Below are 19,628 nucleotides of genomic sequence, written 5' to 3'. Positions count from 1 at the left end.
GACTGTATGAGTTTGATGGAACCATCAGTACTAAATTGGCATAGGGGGTTATAAAAGGTCATGTTGAATGAGTGGTACATAGGTTGGCATGAAAAGTCATCAGATGCCATGGGTTAGCATGGATAAGAGTGAATGGGGTGTGCAATTGATGATGGTTGACTGTACGTTTTGTGATTTACTTTACATGTTGAATCTGTACAGCTGGTGGCCTCTGAACTCTTTTCAGGGGTGGTAACGATGTCTCCCATAAAACTCAGTGCCCTCCCTGAACCCAAATTCAAACTTGCAAAGCACTGTTTCATGGATCAGGTCTCCAGAGGCAAGAATTGTCTGGAATTTCTACTCTGACAGAGAAAATTCTGCCTTTGTTGCTTGCAACTCTCACTGGAGATAAATGGGTCCATCAAGAAGTCATCTTCAGTACTACCACAGCCCTGACCTCAACTTTCATTGCATAGGCAGAACATTTCACGATGAACACATCAGTTGCACATTGGCAGGGCTACACAGAGAAACAGGCCATTAATTACATGCAATTGCATTGTGCATATGCTAATTAAATTGCATACATTGATTTTTGCCACATCTTTCTTGGTTTTCTCTCGTCATTTTATTAATTAGAAAAATTATGCTTGTTATATCTAATGCCTTGGAGATATGTAGAAATGACACAGCAGTTTTTATGTCTCAACAGGAACCTTATTTACATGTTGTAAAAATATTTCCTTTATCATGATTGTTTAAGTTTCTATTTCCCTGTAACCCACACCCAGACTTGAGTAATAGCACACAGAACAGGGAAGAGTCAACAGACACACACAATCAAACACCAAACAATAGAACAGTGTAATGGTCACACGCCCTCAAAGCTGGCCCTTCCCTGCTTGCACTTTCATACAACTTCACAAATCTCCTAGAATGTTCTCAGATGTTTGTTGTCCCTGGCGTGAGGTCAACTAGTGTTTCTGATACAATGGTGTTTTGTTTGCTGTGAGAGTGCCACCCCATCCTACCATTGTGACACATAACTAATCATCATGAACACATACGGAGTGTAAAATAGATGTTACATCATTTATAAACATTGCAGCATTGAGCTGTTCTGTGTTCGAATGTGTCAGTCTGTTTAAAACTGATGCTTACAGTACTCGATTGGTTAAATCTTGGAAGAGACTCTGAGTAAAGTCCATAAAGCTGTAGAAATATTTGGAATCTGAAGCTGAAACTTCCAGCAGACATTTTAAACTAAAGCACTCTGAATAAAACCTGCTACACATTTAGAAGCTGACTTATCACCTCTGCATAGATGGTAAACATAAAATAGACAATAGGCGAGAAATATATCTTGACCAAGAGCATGAACTGAGTTGTATCTGATTAGTTTGATATTCCATGTGATACCAGATATTCAGACCCATTGCAGCCACTACTGAATATGAGTCCCTCCTACGAAGTAGCTAAGCACACTATTTTAATTCCAAACGTTTAATAAAGATGTTTGAATTCTTCTTTTTGAGGCATCTAGTATCCTATGAAGTACTACACAAACTTCAGCATGTGATCATTTTCACTGTGGCTGGGAGAAGTCACACACAGGCAGTAACCTCTGGCTGAATCTTAGATTTTAATTTGGACACAAAGTACAATTTGTTGAGCTTTGAGCAAGGTGGGCTGACTATCAAACAGGCAAATCTCAAACATGAGCCCAGGTCCTGATGAAGAAAATAATTCTCTTTGGTCTTTCCAGCTCAGGTATCAAAACCTGAGCCAAAGTCAGAGTGAGAGAAACCTGTTCAAATAGCACGGCTCCTAGCAATGAAAAGCAGCACTTAGGTTACAACAAACAACATTGCTGACCCCCCAGGAAATCAATGAAACCCTGTACAGTATTAAACAGATGCATTATTCCCACAATATCTTGAAGAGATCAGGTCCTATTCATATCAACAGATATGTTTTCTAGATTAAGCACCAATAACTAGGCTTTCCCTATTAGCCACATCCAATGGGAGGGAAACATTAACCCCTGAGTCTTCAATATCGTTGACTCCATACCAAAAAATATGGTGATTTGTTTTCCAAGTTTCTAAGTTAGAATTTCTTTATACTTGCCAGCACTTGCTGTGAATTTTAAAAGGTTACGTTTGCTGCCACCACAACCTGTATTTACTGCACATACAGGGGGTCACAAAACCTGTGGCATCACTGCAAGCAATTCTGTTTGTATTGAAGAGCCAGGACCATCTGTCATATTGAGCAATGAGTATGTAACAACAGTTTTGTGCTGGATGACTCCTTGAGACCACTGATCTCACTTTTCACAGTTTTCCATTGGAATCCATTGTTAACAGAAATCTGTTTGGAATGATTAGAGCACAGAAGGCAGCTATTCTGCCTATGTGTACATGCCAGTTCTCTGTAAGAATTACTCAGTTAGATCCACCTCCCCCAATGTTTCTTCACAGCCCTGTAAAATTGTTTTCTATTCTGATAATCATCCAATTCTATTTTTAAAGAAAGCCACAATTGACTAGTTTGACCAGACTGTCAGATAGTTCAGTTGAAAACATTAATGCATTTTGTTCTAGTTGCCTGCTCCAAGTGCTTCCCACCTTAATAATATAAAAAAGTGTGCAATTCTCACTTTCTTTTGTCTGCCTGGGGAGCATAGCACTATGTTCTAAGTTTAAAAATAAGGATTTAAACAGAAAGCATCCTTCCTGCTATCACTCCCTTAATCCCGTCACCCTACATGCCCCATTATGTCAATCTATGTCCCTGATAACTAGATGCCAATCTAGTTATCTCCCATTACCCATCATACTTTACACACCCACAATCATCTCCCTCACCTCCATTTCACCTCATACACCCAACCCATCTTCCTTTGCCCTTCTCTCTTCATGCCCATGTACCTGGTATACCCACAATCATCCCCTCGCCTCCATTTCACCTCATACACCAACCCATCTTCCTTGGCCCTTCTCTCTTCACGCCCATGTACTGGGATCAGGAGGCATTCTATGAGAAAGTAAATTGATTGGCCTACTAATGATGTTACTACTGAGAAAAAGAAACATACTCTCATTGAAATTAAACAATCTAATATGTAGACATTGCCTCAACTAATCCCTTGTGAAAATAAAATATAATTCACTTATGTGTAAAGTAGCTTACATAACCTATAATTCCGTTCTGCAAACAGTTAGAGGAGCTCTTGCAGCACAGTGGTAGTGTCCTTACCTGGAGGTCTGGATTCACATCTCACCTGTCTGTAATAACATCTCTGACCAGGTGGATTAGAAAAGTAGACTTTTTTGTTTAAACTATTAATAGTTGGAGCATGGAGCATACAGCAAAATGTTCATTTGATAGCCATTGGGAAATGATAATTTGGGAAATACATCGTGCAGCACAAATCCTAGAATGGTTTATGTAAACAGTCACTCTAGAATACCTAGCTCTAGGTTTTCTGTTTTCTTTAAAAGTGAGAAAACAATCAGGCTGTCGGTCTTTTCTCTTTGAAAATTCTTCAATAAATCAAGTACCCTTCTCTGTATCTATTCCAAGCATGGAGTATCCTTTTAGATGCAGTATGTAAGTTTGACTGTCTGGTCGAGTAGCTGGCATCAGCACATACACAATCAGCAGAATATATTTATTGTATATGAAAATGTGTGATGGACATTTTTGGGATGGGTCTTGGCTAAGCACAAGTCATGATTGTCAAGAGGAATGAGAATGGAACATTAGAGAGAAAATGGAAGGTGAGAATCTAATTTGGAGAATTCTTGTTTTAAGATCAATTTTTATGTGCAAGATCTTATCATAACAAATTCCATCAAGGTCAACAATAGAAATTAATATAAAACATTGACATAAAGCCTATCCTAATTCTGCCCAACATATTAACAGCTTAAAATGTTTAATGTAGAGCCGTTTCCAAATGAGTTGAGATCTTTGTAGTTTAATTGCTTGACTGCACATTGGTTGTGCAATGATTACGAATGCTGCAGTAACCTACTACATGATCTTCATTAGTTAAATACTTAAACCCACTAATGGCGACTATGAAGTTATTTAGGGATTTCTCTCTGATTTGCTGCTCGCCTCTAATTTTTCTTCAACATACCACTATTCTTACTGAATATTCTGAAACTGTGGGACCATCTAGTGGCAGTAGTAAGCACATTGTTAAATGTTCCTACGTAGCCCTTTTTAAGTTAAAACCTAAAGACCGTAAGAAATAGGAACTGGAATAGACCATTCAGGCCCTTGAGCCTGCTCCACTATTGACCAGGATCATGGCTGATTTCACACTTCTCACATCCACGTTTCTGCCTTAACCCAATAACCCTTGATTCTCCAACTGATCAACAGTCCATCTGCCTCAGCCTTAAATATACACAAGGACTCTGCCCCACAGCTCTCTGTGGCAAGGAGTTCAAAAGACTTACAACCCTCTGAGAAAAGAAATTCCTCTTCATCTCAGTCTTAAACTGTTGTCTCTTTATTCTGAGACTATGCCCTCTGGCCCTAAACTCTCTCATGAGGGGCAACATCCTCTCAGCACATAACCTCTCAACAGAATGTAGAACCCAAAATATTTCACATCCAACAAATGAAATACCTTAGAATGTGAACATATTTGGTACACATGAAAGTGCATAAACCTTGCTTAATAACTCAACTGAAAGATAACATCCCACAGAACCTTGATGTGTCAATCATTGTGGATTTGAAACTTTAAGCTATTGGATCAGAGGAAAGATAAGATGATGTTTGAAAATGGAGCCAGGCTTATCATTAATATGTGAAAGTTATTTTTTTTCCCTTGTGGTGCTTGCTTTTTTTTCCCTCTGAAGACGAAGGAAGTACTTTCTCCTTCATAAGGTGGTATCAACATGAGTGATTTTCACATCAGGTTTGGAATAGTTAAGTCAAACCATTATATATCACACTGCGTGTGCTAACTCTTTAAGAGAGTCATTCAGTCATTCCCATTGTGCTGTCTTTTTCCAAGACATTCCTGAGTTTTTAAAAATGTGTAGCTCAGTTATTTAAAAGCAATATGGAAGCAATGTCATTCCACCTCTGCTTCTGATGACTTACCACCCTCTGTAAAAGAAAATTCTCTTCCCTTCTTATTATTTTGGTAGTAATCATAAATTTCTAGCTAACGGTTGTTGTTTCACTGACTAATGGAAGTATTTTTATCCTATTAGAGCTACCTGTCAGATCTCCTTCTAGATGTCTCTGATGACAGGTCTCATTTTTCTGCTCTTTTGTCATAACTAAAGCTGTCCCATTCCTGAAATTAATCTGGTAAATCTCTGTCTCCAGTAATTTCTTCCAAGTGGATACAGCATTCCAATTGACTCAATGATTTGCACAGATTTATTATAGCTCTTTATTTCATAGAATCCACACAGTGTAGAAGCAGATCGTTTTGTCCATCGACTCCACATCAACCCTCCAAAGAGCATCCCATCCAGTCCCACACCCTGCACTATCCCTGTAACCCTGCATTTTCCATGTCTAATCCACCTAACCTGCACATCTTTGGACTGTGGGAGGAAACCAGAGCACCCAGAGGAAATCCACACAGTCACAGGGAGAATGTGCAAACTCCACAGAGATAGTCGCCCAGATCCCTTGCACTGTGAGGCAGTAGTGCTAACCACTGAACCACTGTGATGGCCTTTTATGAACTCTATTATTTATGAAATTCATGATTCTGTGTGTACTAAAAATATTTACACAGCCAGTAAAACAGTATTGTTATTAGATAGTGGAGCATTTAAGCAGATAACTGGTAGATATTATTATCACTCCTGGAACAATTATACATTAATAAACTATAAGTTTGGAAAACAGATTACCAATTTGACTCTTATCTTCTCCTTTACAAAGAAGGGAGTGTAGCACAACTTATTTTGTGCTGTAGCTATAAAAAAGGACCATCTCCTTCCCCACTGACCTATTGTACTCTATGCCACTCTCTCCCCACTCCCACCCTCCTCTAGCTTATCTCTCCACGCTTCAGGCTCTCTGCCTTTATTCCTGATGAAGGGCTTTTGCCCGAAACGTCGATTTTGCCTGTCCTCGGATGCTGCCTGAATTGCTGTGCTCTTCCAGCACCACTGATCCAGAATCTGGTTTCCAGCATCTGCAGTCATTGTTTTTACCTATATTATAAACGCATACAGTACTTGAAATCTTCACTTCCCTTTGTTCTCCCTACAGGTCATGTTTGGAACAATGTTTGGTCATAGTGTTGGGGACCATACCATTCTGTGAAAAAATTCTGAAGTACTGAAGATCAAATGCAAGTGATTTGCACTCAAAGCCTCAAGAGCTTTCAGAACAAATAACTTGGCAAATGTGTATTGTAGAGTGCTTTGCACTGGCGTCTGATACACTAAGTAATGTTGAAAAAGGCATAACCATGCAGGCACCAGTTATTATTAAACTGTGCATCTTTTTCTCGGTTGTAGTATGCTATTGCTTATCTAAAACAATGATACTCGCGTGGAATATCTTGATTTGGCACATGTAAAAGTATGTACTGTTGTACTTTGTTAACCATGTTTTAGCTCCAGTTCAGACAGTGTCTCTCCACTCGGTGAGGAAATGCTGAAAATAGGGGCTCCCACTTTTAATGCTTTTTTTTCGGACATGTTCAGAAAGATGGGAAAAACCCCAGCCTGAGGTCATTGCAACATGAACTCTTACCTGAAGTGTGCAAGGTGTCAGATAAAGCGCTGTGCTGCTTATGGATCAAATGAGATGTAGTGCCATTGCAAGAGATAGAAAACAGCAGAATCTTAAACGCACTTCCTTATTGCAGTAGCAGTCAGTGGGTAACGATAAGGACCCAGTAACCTTGGCTGATATTTTTTCCTCCTTAACCCCAGCACTGAAACCAGAAGCAGTGCCCCATCTATAACCAGATGACTTAGGACAACTGGGAATTAAATCTAGAGCCTTCCTGGTTTGTAAGGATCAGCAACATGAATAGGACCAAAGATTGCATTCATTTTATGTGTCTCTTTGAAGACCATTTAAGGATGATTGCAGTGAAGCAGCTTAAATACTTTTTCTTCCACATTAACCTCAACACACAGAAGTAACACAGGGCAATTTATATTTCATGAAGTCATTTAAGTTTTTGGGTTCAATGAAGCACTTTGCATTTTGGAGAATGGAATATAGTTGAACTAAGATTCATTCTATGTCCTTGAACATTATGTGATGGTGACCTTCATTAAGCCCCAGTGTCACTTTCTAATGGTAAAGCGAATTGCTGCCTCTTATTCAGAAAAGCAAAACCCACTCCTGTGCCATTCCCCCACCTTTATTGACAGAAGTGCATTCAATGCATGGCTGTGACATCTCAATGTAAGTTATCGTGACAATACAGGAATAGGGTAGGGTTTTTCATCTGCATAATTATGAAGTATATCATTCTCAAAGTAATAAATTAATGTTTTGTTGCACTCCACTGTGAAATACAAGCAATTGTTATTTAAATGATGAACACTAGTGTATGCTAATGATATATGAATAAATGTAATATATTACCAGTATTCAATTTGTTGTTCTTTTCACAGAAGTGCCCTGAAATAATACTTGGAGGTGGGCGGCACGGTGGCACAGTGCCCCACAGCGCCAGAGACCCGGGTTCAATTCCTGCCTCAGGCGACTGTCTGTGTGGAGTTTGCACATTCTCCCTGTGTCTGCGTGGGTTTCCTCCAGGTGCTCTGGTTTCCTCCCACAATCCAAAAATGTGCAGGTTAGGTGAATTGGCCATGCTAAATTGCCTGTAGTGTTAGGTGAAGGGGTAAATGTAGGGGAATGGGTCTGGGTGGGTTGCGCTTCGGTGGGTCGGTGTGGACTTGTTGGGCCGAAGGGCCTGTTTCCACACTGTAAGTAATCTAATCTAATCTAATCTAATCTTGGAGGTACCTATCTTTCTGTCCCCAATTTTGGCATGAGTGGTTTGAGTCCTTAAGTATTTGCTTAGATATGAAATTGTTGAATACAAGTTGTATATATCCAGCATAGTTTTGGCAGCTAATCTATCTATGCAGTATTTTCAAAAATATGGAAATAGACCGGGGCTGTTTTCCCTGGAGCGTTAGAGGCTGATGGGTGACCTTATAGAGGCTTATAAAATCATGAGGGGCATGCATAGGGTAAGTAGGCCTGGGGTGTGGGAGTCCAGAGCTAGAGGGCATAGGTTTAGAGTGAGAGGGGGAAAAACCTAAAAGGGACCTTAGGGGCAACTTTTTCATGCAGAAAGTGATGCATGTATTGAATGAGCTGCCAGAGGAAGTGGTGGAGGCTGGTACAATTACAATATTTCAAAAGCATCTGAATGGGTATATGACTAGAAAGGGTTTAGAGGGCTAAGTGCTGGCAAATGGGACTAAAGTGGCTTAGGATATCTGGTCGGCATGGATAAATTGGACCAAAGGGTCTGTTTCCATGCTACACATCTCCATGACTATCACTCTAACGACTGAATTTCTAAGAGAAAGTATACAATGGTAGTCTGGGCTACCTCTTTGTTAAAGCATCCAAAACTCATCCATGCAGTATCTGTGAAGAGAAATCAGAGTTAACATTTCAATTCAAGTGACCCTTCCTCAGAGGAAGGTGTTAACTCTGATTTCTCTCCACAGATCCTGCCAGCCCTGCTGAGCTTTTCCAGCAATTTCTGGTTTTGTTTCTGATTTTGTTTCTGATTTACAGCATGTGTAGTTCTAAGTTTTAAAAAATCAGTCTATGGTTTTCTTCCCTCCTTCTTTCTTTGTTACCCCCCTCTCTCTCTCACACACACACACAACTTGGTCAATTATTATCTGATCATAGAATCCCCACAGTGTGGAAACAGGCTATTTGGGCCAACAAGTTCACTCTGACTCTCCAAAGAGCATCCCACCCAAACCCACTCCCCTATCCTATTACTCTACATTTACCCCTGACTAATGCAGCGAAACTACACATCCTCTCATTTATCTCTCCACCCTTCAGGCACTCTGCCTGTATTCCTGATGAAGGGCTTTTGCCCCAAACATCGATTTTACTGCTCCTCGGATACTGCCTGAACTGCTATGCTTTTCCAGCACCACTAATCCAGAATTATGGACAGTTTAGCATGGCCAATTCACCTAACCTGCACATCTCTGGATTGTGGGAGGAAACCAGAGCACCTAGAAGAAACTCATGCAGACACAGGGAGAATTGCAAACTCCACATAGTCACCTGATTCAAAGAGTTATCAAGTGTTCCTTTAATAATGCAATGCCTCATGGCAAATTATTATTCAACAATGCCTGATAAAAATAAACTTCTCATCACCCTTCCCTTCATTCTTTTATTGGCTTTTTTAAAATTAATAATCATTTTTCAGGAACTATCCAACAAGAAGTAGTAGTCTTTACCAATTCGCATCATTAGACTACTTTCTCATTTAAAAGGAATGCTGGAAGTAGTCACAGTATCTGAATTTTTACTTCCATGTGATAGCCTCTCACTATTTACATTATCTTAATAATCCTTACAATACTCATACAGAAAGGTTATCCCACGATTTAACATGATCATAGCTAATCCTTTGTCTCAATACCATACGTCAGCTCTCTCCCCCAAAACCCCTTGATACCTTTAGCTTCTTGAAACCTATTTACTTATTTCTTAAATACATTCAGTGATTTTGATGCCCAACCTTTTGTGCCAGAGAACTCCACAAGTGCAGCACCATCAGAGTGAAGACATTTCTCTTTATCACAGTCCGAAAACGCCTACCCTGTATTCTGGGACAGTGACTCTTCATTCTGGATGCCCAGATCAAGGGAAGCATTATCTCTGCATCCAGTCTGTCCAGTCAGAACTTAATGCATTTCAGTGAGGTCCCCTCTCAATGTTCTGAACTCAGTGAGTATATGTGATTAATGATGTAACCATGCAAAAACAATTACTAGCTGAAGCCCAACTGAACTTCAAACAGGCACTGCAACTGGCTTTATCATTGGAAAATTCAGCAAGTATGGCATATGAATGTCAGGGTATTCTGATGGAAATAGTCACCCTCACCAGTTTGACTGAGCTTGGGGAACACCACTTGAGTGCAGACAATTGCATAGCCTCACTCGGGACATATTCTGATCAGAGGGACTCTAGGTGGGCCCCTTACAAAACACAGGGACAATGATAGGAAAATCACGCGGATTTTTTTTCAATACTTGGAGTCCAGAGGTGTTGGTCACAGATAAAGCAGGTCATTGTTTACCAGCAGGAAATTTAGGTATTTTCTAAAGTTGAATGGGATTCATCATGTAACGATAGGTCCATGTCACCCATCAGCCAGTGGCCTGACAGAAAGAGTAGTCCACAGTTTGAAAGCTTACTTAAAGAAACAGCTGAAAGCCTTGCTAGATATGAAGCTGTGACAGAGGGTTCTTATTTGAATGTAGGACAACCCCACAAGCAACTACAGGAATAGCACCAGCAGAGTTGCTCATGGGAAGAAGACGCCACACCAGATTAAGTCTGATCTTCTTGGACGTTTGGGAGAGGGTGGTGAAATGTATCAGGAACACCAATGCCAGACAAAAAGATGCTGCCAAGAAAGAGAGACAGTTTGGTACAGTGGACAAAGCTTGGTGTAACAATCATCGAAATGGACCCCTCATGGATAAAGAGGTGTGGTCGATGAGAAGTCAGGACCAGTAACATATAAAGTTGATTAGGTCTAAACAAGCAGATGGGCCATCTGACAGCAGTGAATTTGCAACAGTGCAGCGGCAAAACAGAACAGTCAGTAAGGCTGCGAGAACCTGTGGGTTCACCCTGTCCGTCCAGCTTCAACTTGTCCTCAGTATCAGAGATGGATGTAACTGTCCCGACGCCTTTGCTGCCAGAAGATTACAGTGAAATTTTACCGAGATTATTCTGGCACAAAAGGCGAGCTCTCATGCGTTACATGCTACCCGTATCGGACCCTGAGTCGGAGGAACCTGACCATGGCTAAAACACCTCAGAGGGCTGTCCAAGGGAATGGGCTGGCAAATATCCTCGAACTCAGATAGGGAGGAATGTAGGGATTGCCATGAGGTCAGCCAACTGGACCTCACAGAATATCAATTCCCTGATTAGCATGTTAACCTGGTCCAATCAGGGAGTCCTGGCAGACAGATAAAAAGGGGAGTGTCAGAGATGCTGACACTCCAACAGCTGACTGTTAAGAAGCAGTACTAAAGTCAAGGACTGTTCATGGATAAATAAGGAGTGACTTGGTGACGGGATGCTGGCCTCTATGGAGTTATTTCAAAAGTGTGTGCTTGAGACCAAGAGTGGAGTTTGGACCTATAGCCTGGCAAAAAAGAGATAAATGTGACCCATGTTGATATTTCAATTATAGTCTATCAATGCCTTTAGCAGCAGTTTTTGAACTAACCCATCCAAAGGGCAATTGATAGTATCAAGTATCTAATTCACACCCTGCTTAATATTATTCTTCACCAAAGCCAATATTTGATATACTGACAAAAACAAACTACTGCTGAAATAACTCCACAGAGGTCTGTATCCCGTCACCAAGTCAGCCTTTACTTACATGTGGAGAGTCCTCAAACCAGCTCTCAGAGTGAACAGGTTGTCTGACACACCTGTTCTTATCTGTCAGCCAGGGCTCCTGACTGGACCAGACTAACAGCCCCCCATCAGAGAACTCCTATTCTATGCGGTCCACTTGGCTAACCGCATCAGAATCTTGTTTAATTTCCATTATACAACTGCAAATAATAGAAATCTGCAATAAAAGCAGAAAATCAGCAGATCTGGCAGCAACTGCAGAGAGAGAAAGAGAGTTTACATTTTGAGTCCAAGTTGAAGAGTCATGTCAGACTCAAGACACAAACTCTGTTTTTTACATTCCACAGAAGCTGCCAGACCTGATGAATTTCTTCAGAACGTTCTGTTTTTATTTGGTCTATTGGTCACGAAACTGAGCCTTCATTTGCTTCCTGAAGGGAGGCATTAACATTACCTGCAATAGTTCAGTACAAAAATCCAAGTTTATTGTTGTTTTTGGAAGCCCCAGCAGAAAATGGGGTTAGTGTGGACAACATTTTGGTCGGCATGGTCCAGTTTGGGCCAAAGAGCCTGTCTCAATGCTGTAGGTCCAACTTGTCCATGCCGACCGGATATCCTAAATAAATCTAGTCTCATATGCCAGCAATTGGCCCATAACCCTTGATGGGGAGTTTTTCAACAGAAAGTTGACTCACCAATTCATTGATAAATTTGGGTGTCAAGATTTCATTGTTGATAGTATGCAAATATCTGTACAATTACTGAACCAATATCCAAAGGAAACTCTGCTCGCTTGTTACTCGGCAACTCACATACATTACACATCAGTTTGGCTGTCTAAACCTGCTGTATGCAGATGGATACTCTACACAAGTAAAAATATTCAAAACCCAGAAAGAATGTGAATTAAATGCCAAACTTCCTTGAATATATTCACAGAGTCTCCGATTCCATGAGGTTTCTGGGAATGAGTCCTAAAAGGCCACTTCCATCTCTAAAACAAGTTTTCTTCTTTTTAGTTTGGAGTTTACAATTAAAGTTGATTAATTTGAGCATGACATATGGCTTAAAACTTAAATGCGTTTTTAAGATGAAAGTAAAGCTAAAATTCAACATGAGGAATGTTGAACTATAATGACAAATCTAGATTAGATTAGATTACATACAGTGTGGAAACAGGCCCTTCGGCCCAACAAGTCCACACCGCCCCGCCGAAGCGCAACCCACCCATACCCCTACATTTACCCCTTACCTAACACTACGGGCAATTTAGCATGGCTAATTCACCTGACCTGCACATCTTTGGACTGTGGGAGGAAACCGGAGCACCCGGAGGAAACCCACGCAGACACGGGGAGAACGTGCAAACTCCACACAGTCAGTCGCCTGAGGCGGGAATTGAACCCGGGTCTCTGGCGCTGTGAGGCAGCAATGCTAACCACTGTGCCACCGTGCCGCCCACTGACGGGGACAGCATTTTATCTCTTGTGCCCAACATTCTTAATGCTATACTCCTGAAATGGAATTAGAAATTTCCTGTAAACCATTGCCTTTCCTATATTTCCCTCATGCTTTCCATAATTTTCTAACATTTACAAGCATCAAAACGTGATTTTTCCAGACATTTTGCTTCTTATGTCTCTCAACCCATGGTTGAGACTGGTAGATCCGATCATCCCCACAATTGCCATGTCATGGTGGGAACCAAATATTGAAAGCAACTTCTCATTTCAGTGATGTCCTACACTGTCTATTACTCCCTCCCACTAATAAACTGAGCCCTGATTGTCTGTCACTCCCAGCTTTGGATTCAGCTGAACTGTTTTGCAAATTATTGACATTTCTGTCACTAGAATCAAATAATGAAACTGCACAGAAAGAGGCCAAGTGCCTGATCTGTTATTGAGCTACACAATCTAGTTAGTCCAAGCATGTTATGTATATTTGTCATTGCATTTGCCAGGTTACATAGCTTATTTATTTGATTTGTTGCACGGGAAAGCAAAAATGAGTCCAGTTCAGTTACAGAACTTTGATATCTCTACATGAGTTTCAACACATATGGTCCTTGCAAAGAACCCTAGATCATTCTAGAATCTTCTCTCTGTCGTTTGGAGTCAGCTACTTGACTCTACTCATGGGTTTAAGGAACCTCAGCACAAAAGCTTAGGTCGGTGAACAAATTGGCAAAATCAAACATGGATCAGTCACCATCAACAATACAATCAACATTATTCAAATGTCCATTTTAGGATGGGTTTCCTCCAATGGCAACATATTTTTCAAAAAAACATAGACGATCCTCAACTAAGAGCCCAAGGCTGTCCAGAAAGACCAGGTCTTAAACGAGAGAAGGTTAAGCATTTAAGATTTGAAACTAGTACAGGCAGTCCCCAAGTTGTGAACAAGTTGAAACATTTTTACAGTGGATCTTTAAAGTGATTATTCATACACCCCTGAATGAGATCACGTTTGTAAATATGAGCGTCCGTAAGTCAGGGACCCCGCTACACCAAAGAATCACCAGCCCCTATATACTAGTAGCTAAAGATAGATAGGATACATCCCTCAAGCTTGGTGACTTTAGCCAGTGATGCAGCATAGTGCAAAAGCTGTGTTTCATGTGAGATGAGCATATGTGGGGCAGCACAGTGGCTCAGTACTGCTGCCTCATAGTGCCAGGGACCTGGGTTTGATTCCACCCTTGGGTGACTGTCCGTGTGGAGTTTCCACAGTATCCCTGTGTCTGTGTGGGTTTCCTCCGGGTGCTCCGGTTTCCTCTCACAGTCCAAAAATGTCAGATGGATTGGCCACGTTAAATTGCCCATAATGTTCAGGGTTGTGCAAGCTAGGTAGGTTAGCCATGAGAAATGTAGGGTCATGAGGTGGGTCTGGGTGGGATGCTCTTTGGAGGTGTGGTGTGGACTCATTGGGCTGAATGGCCTGCTTCCACACTGTAGGGATTCTATGCAGTATTTATTTTTCAAAAATCGGGATATTTTCCACCATGACATGAGAGATTCTGCTATTTTGTATTTTATGACTAATGTAGTATAAGATGAGGTAGTAGAACAGAAAGCCTGCCCACCTCTCTTATCTTTGCTCTCAGACAGACTGGAGTGTCCTACCTTGTGATTAATTAGGCACAAACTCCCATAATATAAAGTACTGAGGTAGTGGAGCATGAAACAATGCAGGACACTTAAAGACAAAAAAAACAGGAGGAAGTATGAAGTAAATAAATAAATCTTGATTAGTCCTGTCAACTTGAGTTTCAAAAGCCTATAGATTACAGGAGAAAAATAACTCTGAGGGCAGAAATGAATCTCCCAGTAGACTGTTAATTATTAATAACAAGCCAAGGCATAGCTCTGGCTGATCACACTTCCACCTCGATTGTGGTCTCTACAAACAGGGTAAGTGCACAGATAATGGGAAAATTCATTTATGTCTGACTTTTTTCTCCATTACCTTCCATCAAAAAGCAATAGATTTGCTGCAACTGTGCCATGAAAGATGTGAATATCTGAAACAGGAAAGACATGTTTTCTGGCAGGTTTTAGGAAAATGATACAAAATTAACTATATTAATTGTTAAAAATAAACTTTATAAAATAGCAAAGTCCAATTTCCTGCCTCTGTTTACTCACACTGTTAAAAACTCCATCACTTGAAGATATGATGTCCGGAAGCGATTACCTATGAAATGATACTGCATAGAGTCATTTGGAATAGAATGGTCACAGGATAGCATTATGAGAAGGCATATGTGAATGGCACAGTAATTATCAAATGCAGGAACATTGGCTTCACTCCCGAGACTGTGAGAGGGGAAGATGAAATACAGAGAGCTACATTACAAAGATCAGTCTCAAGTAGAATATGATAAAAAACATTCATCGGAATATCCGAGAGTTAAACAATAGTCAGTCTTGGTGAGGCAGAGACTTAGAGACAACACACTAAGAACAGAGACAGTGCAGTATAAGGGAGTCCTCTCTCCACAGTGTAAGACCAAACCCCAAGTCTCAAACCACATGGCAGCCTACCCCAAGAGGACAGACCAACTAGGACCTGGTCAGCAAAAACAGATGGAGTAGAGTTTGTACATTTTGTACCTAAAGTTCACAACTGTGTGAGATTGCTACCTTTGAAGTTCACCATGAAGTATGTTCATTATTCAACATTCAGAAAAACCTTAATCCCAACATTAGGAAAACAATACAAGCTTTATTGTTGTTAAAGAAGGTAATGTGAAATCTGTGGTCAGTTAGAGTTTTTGTGCCAAAAATCCCACAATGGTGAGAACCTGGCTTCAGCTGCATTCAGGCCTGGAGAGTCAAGCAGGAGCTAAGTGTTCAATGATGAAAAAAGGGAACATAAGTTGAAATCTTAAGAGGGTTGGAGTCCACATTAAAAAAAAGCATGCAAATTTGGCAAAACTTTTATTGTTCCTATTCTCTTGGACAAGAATCTACAATTTCCACAAGTAATACAGTTGGTGGCCTATATGTTAGCTGTGCAGTCGCTACCCAAAATACTTATTGAAGAATCTGGCTCATTTCCAGTTGTGCAGACTTGAACATGTTATTTTGGATGAACCTGTGGGTGGACACAAAGACCACATTGTCCAACGAAAACGATGGTCTTTGAGGATGGGAGAGCAGCAAGAGTGAAACTAAAACTAATGATAACCCAGTGATGTACTTACCCAAGGAAAGGGCAATAAGCAATGTGCAAGCTAGCACAATGCAAAAACAAGTGATTGGACGTGCACATAGGAACATGGAGAACTGTGAATTGCCTGTAAATTAAAACCAGGAGGATTTGCAGAGTGAAGAGTGAGCAGATCACAAAGTAAAACTCTCACGACAGTTTAGAAGACAAATATAACTTCAGGCATGCACGTATGAAGTGGTAATTGCAGGAGCAAAAACAAGAACAAAGCAAATACTAAAAATAGTATTGCATTCGGCAACTAAAAAGAGCCAGATTCTAGAAAGGCAATGAAAATGTCCTTCACAGAAGTTGATCCAGATGGCAAATATGTGCTAGGAGTAACTGGGAAAATAGGAATTTGAGCAACTTTTTCCAGAGGTTTAGGACAAACAGATGGATCTGTAGGAAATGAATCTGAACATTGCCGTACTAAACACAAGAAAGCATTAACAACGAAAACCGAGTTACTTTTCTCCACTGAACTTGATTTATGTAGACCAACAGACTTCACATCTCATGTGAGATCTTGTATGAATGATTTCATGAAACATCAGCATAAAAAGTAGTTTTGGCTCAGTTGGAAGCCTCCTATAAATTGGACTGTTACAATGGTTCTTCCAAAGACTAGATGGGTCTGTAGGAACTCATGCACTAAAGAAGGTCACTGCAACTGTTCAACAGAGCAACATAAGGGAGCATACAACGTACTCTTACCCTGACTGTAACCTATTGTATACATAATAGGAGGTGCATAGCTTGATACTACTGAAGAGTTCCCCAGTCCTATTGAGAATAGAGAAATATGCTTCAAATAACCAGTTGCCATTTGCAGAATGATTCTGGTAACATCATGAGTTTTACTTGGGATCCAAGAAAACTAAATTAAGGGAACATCACTGCACAACGTTGTCCCAAGCTCTAGATATCCATCTTTCAACAGCCTAGAGTGATGAAATGATGGGCTGCCTCAGTGGCGTAGATACCAAGAGGCAATTAGTCATTAGCCTGATGTGTATTGATTTAATGAAATCTCCTCTATACATGAAGCAGATGAAATTTTGGAAAGCATCACATATGTGGCAGAGGTTGATTACCCAATCATAGTAAGTTCACAAGATTCACTCCTAGGACGCAAAGGTTTAGAAATCTAGAAAGATGGAAAATAAGAGGAGTAGGCCATTCAGCCCTTTGAGCCTGCTCTGTCCTTCCATATGATCATGACTGATTATCCAACTCAGTACCTTGTTTCCACTTTCTCCCTGTTCCTTTTGATCCCTTTAGACTAAGAACTGTAGCTAACTCCTTCTCAAAAACTTTCAATGGTTTGGCCTCTACTGCTTGCTGTGGCAGAGAATTCCACAGGCTCACCACTCTCTGGACAAAGAAATTTCTCCTCATCTCAGTCCCTGTAACCTTATACGATGTTTCCCTTATGAGAAAAATGGGGCCAAATTCAATGGAGCTTAGAAGAATGGTTGCTGATCTTACTGATTAGGCAGGATAGATGCTGAAAGGATGCTCACCCCTCTAGGAGGTACCTACAAATTAGGAGGCATCATTTCAGAAAAAGGGGTCTTTGTTCTCCTGCTTTGGCTAAGTGAGCATCACAACCAAATATGTGCATTCTGTCATCATACATGTGGGCAATATGCCAGCTAATCTATACATAACCAACTGAGATGATAATCCCGATAATGAATACTTTTAAATAGAATCAATTTAAAGATGGGTCCTGAAGATTTCATGACAGGATGGTGACTGTTATTTGTTGTAGGCTAGTTCCAATATGGGATTATCTTTGGGAAGAAAGATTATTGATATGTTGTCTTGGAGATAAATACCCTTTGTAGTTTATATGAATGGCTACCTCATGTATTATCGTTAGCAGAGGGCAACAGGGACTCTCAGCCAAAGGGTGGTGAATCTATGGAGCCTATTGCTGCAGAAGGATGTGGAGGTCAGGTCATTGAATGTATTTAAGACGGAGATAGACACATTTTTAGCTAGTAAGTAGATCGAGGGTTATGCGAGAAGACAGGAGAATGAGTTAAAAAACATATCAGCCATGATCGAATAGTGATTCTATGATTCTATGATGATGAAATACAAGCTGGAGAAGTCAATGAGCACAATTTAACAAGGTCATGACTGATTTAATTGCAGCAGTAACTCAACTTTTCTGCTGCAAACCCCAATCCCCCAACCAGAACTCTGAAATCCCTTGGAAGTCAAAATCTGCCTAATGCAGCCCCAACAATTTCCTTATCTCAATCTTAAATGGGAGACCCTTTATTCTTAAAGCATGTGCCCTAGTTCTAGTCTCCCCCATGAGAGCAAATATTCTCATAGCATCTAACCTGTCAAGTCCCCTTAATACCATTCGTCATTCAATCAGATCACCTCTCATTCTTTCAGACTCCACAACGAATGCAGTCCAACCTGCTCAATCTTTGCTTATAAGACTTAATTCTCGGAATCAATGAAGTGAGCCTTCACAAAGCAGCTTCCAGTGCAAGTATTTCCCTCCTTGACTAAGGATGAAGATTTAAGTTGGAGATGAGGAAGATTTTCTATTCTCAGAGACTTGGTAGTCTTTGGAATTCTTTGCACCAGAGAGCAATGGAGACTGATTGTTCAATTGGACAGGTTTCTGATTTGCAAGGCAGTCAAAAGCTATGGGGGTGAGTGTAGGTGTGAGCAGGAAATGGGATTTAAGGTCCCAGTCAGATCAGCCAAGGTTTTATGGAATGGCATACCGAGCTCAAGGGGCCGAGTGGTCTCATCATGGTTCCATGCTCTTATGTTATACTTGGGGCTAATTCAGTCACTTTATAAAATTAGGTAGCCCTAGAGCAGTGGAGGCTGAGGGGTGAACTTATAGAGGTGTATAAAATCATGAGGGGCATGGAAAGGGCAAATAGACAAGGTCTTTTTCCCAAACTGGAGAGCATCAGTTTAGGGTGAGAGGGAAAAGATTTAAAAGGGACCTAAGGGGCAAGTTTTCTCACAGAGGGTGGTGCATGAATGGACAGAGCTTCCAGAGGAAAGTGTTTGAGGCTGGTACAATTACAACATTCAAAAGGCATCTGGATGGATATATGAATAAGAAGGGTTCAGAGGGTCAAATGCTGGCAAATGGGAATAGATTTATTTAGGATATCTGGTCGGCATGGATGGGTTGGACTGAATGATCTGTTTCCATGCTGTATGACTCTATGACTCTCTGAGTTTATATACACTCCACCGGAGTTGATCTATTTTGCATCTGAACCTTAGTAAACCCTTTCTGGGCAATCTATTTTGCTGGC

At 40.7% G+C, this 19,628-nt stretch overlaps 1 protein-coding gene across 4 annotated transcripts in view; it reads left to right on the top strand.

The window, feature by feature from the left end:
* LOC122563099 (solute carrier family 26 member 9-like) overlaps window positions 1-7,582 on the top strand; it is a 110,042-nt gene extending 102,460 nt beyond the window's left edge. For all 4 annotated transcript variants that reach the window (XM_043716529.1, XM_043716525.1, XM_043716527.1 and 1 more), the window contains one exon: window positions 6,247-7,582. In XM_043716529.1, the coding sequence (XP_043572464.1) occupies window positions 6,247-6,300 (54 nt within the window). In that variant the 3' untranslated portion in view covers window positions 6,301-7,582. The remainder of the gene's footprint in view (window positions 1-6,246) is intronic.
* The last annotated feature ends 12,046 nt before the right edge of the window (window positions 7,583-19,628 follow it).

Source organism: Chiloscyllium plagiosum, chromosome 26 (assembly GCF_004010195.1).
Source record: "Chiloscyllium plagiosum isolate BGI_BamShark_2017 chromosome 26, ASM401019v2, whole genome shotgun sequence".
Taxonomy (NCBI): Eukaryota; Metazoa; Chordata; class Chondrichthyes; order Orectolobiformes; family Hemiscylliidae; genus Chiloscyllium; species Chiloscyllium plagiosum.
The sequence above is the reverse complement of the archived record's forward strand: the minus strand, read 5'-3'. Positions and strand labels throughout refer to the sequence as shown.